This window comes from Branchiostoma floridae, chromosome 14 (assembly GCF_000003815.2).
Source record: "Branchiostoma floridae strain S238N-H82 chromosome 14, Bfl_VNyyK, whole genome shotgun sequence".
NCBI lineage: Eukaryota > Metazoa > Chordata > Leptocardii > Amphioxiformes > Branchiostomatidae > Branchiostoma > Branchiostoma floridae.
This window is the reverse complement of record NC_049992.1, coordinates 66694-71291: the sequence shown is the minus strand read 5'-3', so window position 1 is coordinate 71291 and position 4598 is coordinate 66694. Positions and strand designations below refer to the sequence as shown.

At 42.0% G+C, this 4598-nt stretch overlaps 1 protein-coding gene across 1 annotated transcript in view; it reads left to right on the top strand.

Annotated features, from left to right (window-relative positions):
- Positions 1-3783: 3783 nt before the first annotated feature.
- The window catches only part of LOC118430784 (leukocyte cell-derived chemotaxin 1-like), a 3149-nt gene continuing 2334 nt past the window's right edge, over positions 3784-4598 (top strand). Inside the window, exons 1-2 of the mRNA XM_035841806.1 lie at positions 3784-3790; positions 4351-4466. Coding sequence (XP_035697699.1) covers positions 3784-3790; positions 4351-4466 — 123 coding nt within the window. The remainder of the gene's footprint in view (positions 3791-4350; positions 4467-4598) is intronic.

The following is a 4598-nucleotide window of genomic DNA, read 5'->3' as shown; positions in this document are numbered from 1 at the left end:
TGTGACCTGTACTTAGCCCGGTGTGGCAATAAAGGTCTTCATTCATTCATTCATCTTCAATAAGTCTTTATAGTCTATATCTAGTTACATCAAACATGTGGCGATGCAGTGCCCCAAAGTTACGTCATCCTAACAGCTCTAAAGAAGGTGGCCATCCTTGCGATAAAAGTCTATGATTATGATGATAAAGAGAAATATGCTTTCTTTCTCTGTAAACATGATTAGAGAGAAACTTTGGTGCTGAGTCATGGGGAGGGTGGCCACAGGCGTGGTGACGTCACAGTGCACGTCACTAATGGATTTTCAAATAAAGTCTCAAGTCTCCTTTGTTTAGTACCTGCATGTAATGCAGGTATAGTTTTCTGTAGCATGTGAGCGTGTGCGTGGGGCGTTTTAGGCGCTATATCTCGGAACTAAACTTTTCAGGATCCGGACAGCCACGTGATAACCAAACAAGACCCCAAATTATGCAACACTGCACTTAATAGATATAGAAAGTATTTATACTGGACAAAAATTTCAAGCCCCCAAAATACCAAAGTGACAATTATAGCGAATATTGTTTGATGTTGCCTAAGAACTCAATTTCATCTTGTTGGAAATTTCACCAAAACTTTTAAAAAGCCCAAATTTGCTCTATTCAAGCCTTGTTTGTTTTGAGGATACGTTCAAGGGTGTTGCAGTGACAATGTCGTAAAATATCCTCATTTCCATGTTATTCAGATCAGAAAAGTAGAGAAATGGCCAGAATACTTGCTTTGCCCGTTACCATGGCAACAAGGAGTTTTGATGTAAAAGAAAGCTATTTTGAGGGGTTGTGGACCAAGTAGTAACACTGCAAAATATGAGCCAAATCGATTTTTTTACCCTTGCTACCAATGTTTGACCCTTAGCGGTCACCTTTGCATTGCAACCACCTGGCCATTGCGGTCACTTTTTGCCGGTCCTTTGGGTTTTTCCCATTGACTTAAGCATTAAGAAATAGTCTATAGCGGTCACCTGCCCAACGCGACCACGGCCACACGATTTCCGGTCTTGTAAATACAGAAAAACTGCTTGTTGCGACCATATGTCACCCTGCGCCGTATAAGCGGCCGTGTGTCACCTTGCGCTGAGTTTGAAATCGTTGTTTGCGAGGATTTGGAGTTCCTGACAGGGTTATTTTGGTGGTAGCGGAAGATACACGTTCCCTGAACGTTAGAACAACATTGCGCATGACAATATTAATCATTTTCGGGAGATTTGACTTTGGCAGTGTCAGATGAATTTTGAGACGATCGAGACAATGTTACCTGCTGAGAAAGATTAGTGGGTACTGAAATCATGTGTAATTTTCATCGGCATTTTCTCTATAGTGGCCACCTGTCTATAGTGGCCACATTTCTCCTGTCCCTTGAGTGGCCTCTATAGACAGGTTTGACTGTACAATATTGCAGACTGCAGACAGGTTGCTGTTATATACCACTTTTGACAAAAAAATTGTTGTGGGGATATCCAGTCATGACAGTGTAGGTGCAAGGCTCTTGTGTGCTGCTTTAGGTTGATTCCAATGCACGTTCGTTAGGTATTCCGAATAGTATCTTATTTAGAACAAATAAAGACGATATTACCCGTTTAGATAGCTTCTAATCCATTATCAATATCATCTATGTAACCAAGTATGATGAAGAAACTGTTAGAATTGAATGAGAAGTAGATCTAATGGACACTTGTTGCTATCGCGTAGTAAAACCCGACACCCCGTTGCAGGATAGAGGCTCCATCATTTGCATATATATTAAGAGAGTCTTGATAAACAAGGTATTCGACCCTTCCCTTCTTTACCGTCACCCCAACATAGTCATAGTACTGTATTTGTTTATGTAAATATCACAAGATTATCTGATACAAAAGCAGAACCGAGCGGGAGATATGCTACAGTAGCGGTATGCGAAGAAAAGAAGAAGGGGACGACCGAACCTGACACTTAAGAATGTACTGGAGAGTGAGGTTGGACTGAAGGACCGCAACCTGCTAACCACCATGCTAGACAGAGATGCATGGTCTGATATTATGAGTGGCACCTCTTATGAATATGAGGATGAACTGAACTGAGCGGTATGCAGTTGCCTTCCTTTGATGTATGTCATAGTTTGTGCTGACTGCTGAGAATGTTCCATCAGCTTTGCAGGTGTTTGGCACACCTTGTAACCGATATGTGTTGCTTTAAAAAACAGGATGAACGGTCGGTCTCTTCCATTGTTGTGAAATTGACGATAAAGGTGAGATCGTGACTGACGTGACGGCTGATTGCCTTTTACATGTTCGCGCTAACTACTTGGGGATGATGTAACCTCTCCGCAGAGATTCTCCGAAATCATACCCCACGTTACTTTCGCAACCAATCATAAAAGTGTGTTCCCTCAATACGCCTTAGTTATATCCCTGAAAAGGCATCTTATGAATTATGGGTAGGAAATTTGCATACGTACTGCTATAAAAGTTTAGGGCGGTCCGCTGAACACCAGAGCGCGCCGGTCCTGGGGAAGACAGCGACATCACACACAAACCTTCACCTGGCACAGAGAGCGGAAAACAGTAAGTTCCGTCTGTATTTTTCTTTTCATTTCACGTACAATTCACACAAAGTCTTAAACTATTGTTCCATTTCCTGACAATAAAGTAGAGCGAGCTTTGAATATTGAGACTGGTGAGTGCCTTGTAAGTCTTGTATATGTACATATGTCTATACTATGTCTATACTATGTCTATACTATTAGCTATTCAGACCATTTCTGGTGAGCTTCTGACAAATCCGTCTCGGCGCGGGCGCAATCTTTGTTTCGCCTGAACTAATCTCAGTCTGAACTTGTGACTTTCTCCCGGCTGCAGCCCCATAACAATAAGCAAACTTGGTGCCAATTCGCAACCTTGGCAGGCAGAACGTTAAAAGCGGTTCAGAATGTTTTAAGATGTAATAACCAGTGGTACATCGATGAAGGTTAGACATCCTGGTAATACGATACGCCAAAAAGTAGTTACTCAAGCAACTGGATATTATTTTGGAAACGGTCAGAACTTTCAAATAGCAGCCACTATCTTCCGTCAGTGCCGTCTGTATTTTTCTTTTAAGTTGACGTACAATTCACGCAAAGTCTGGAATGATTCTCTAGCAAAGGTGAAGAAATCGCCCTTCTTGACTTTTTAAACCATTGTTCCGTTTCCTGACAATAACGTAGAGGTTCCATTGATATTGAGACTGGTGAGTGACTTGTGAGTCTGAAGAGCCAAAAATTGTTACCAGTGTATAGACTTTAATAGACAGCAATAGACTTTTTTCATTGTACATGACCTCAAGAAGTAAAACTGTATCTAAGTTATCTTTTACCATGTGTGAATTTTATGTACATTGTATGGTTTGTATGTGTTCCTATGTGTCAAGTTTTTGTCCTGTTATGTTTGTTAATAAGGACCACAGGAAGAGTAGCTACGATGTACTTGTATATTGTCAAGCTAATTTGGATCCGAAAGTAAAAACTAGTCAGACCATGGCAGAGGAGCTTGACTTTTGGGGCAAAAACAGATTTTCTGTAAATTTTTGCATTTTTGGTGCAAACATCAATACCGTTGAAAAACCCGTTTGAAGGCCTAAAGCTAAGTGAAGAATTAAATCTGAACAAAAATCCGAGCTCGCCCCGCACTCTAGCCCTTTGAAGTCACAGAGAGAGCGCAGTGAGAGCGCCGTCCAAGCAGGAAGGCGTTATAATACCCTTGTCACATTATCTACTATCTTCGGCCGTATCGATGGAAGGTCTGCCATATTTGAGATTGACTGAACTTACACACATACCAAATACTACTTAAAATCACAATCACCCACAGTTACAGGCTGGACTTGGGACTAAATAACGTGTAAAAAAAGCTTTGGTTCAAGCTACAGGTGCCGGTGAGAAGTCGTGTAAGGAGGGCGCAGATGTACCCGGGACCGTGAATAAAATGCATATCAAGGGAGGGTTGTACTAATTTAACTAAATGTTCTTTATACAAGGACAGGTTAAGTGGCCTAACAGCTGCATCAAGACCATTCCATACGACACACCCGTAATTCTCTCAAGATCAACCCCGGGCCCCCCATTCTGCCGTACATCACGCTACAAAAACTCGCCAATTCCTTACCTGGTTGAACTTTTAAATAGTATGACATGAAACCGCTGACCCCCAGAATCCTCTGCTGTTAGCGTCAACACTGTACATGGGGACTAAACTTTAAGAGAATATTATCTTCCCTGGACTTCTATTGTAAGCTACAGGGCAGGACTACTTGCAAGACTGTTGTTACCAATAAACTGAAACTAAACTGAAACATTCCAGTGACGCGTCATCTGAAGATCGCGCCTGCCGTCGGTGTCGTGCTGCTGCTGATATCTGCCGTGGCTAGGGGAGCTCTCCTGGGGCCCGACCTCAACCGCAGAACGACAGACGTGATGGTAAGATCATGAACTTTCCTCTTAAAGATCAACATATTCTTCTATGCTAGAAGTTGCCTGATGATATTGAGATTATTCACTTTCCTTGAGGCCATCTTGATTTGATTACATGGATGACATCAATTTAGGCCG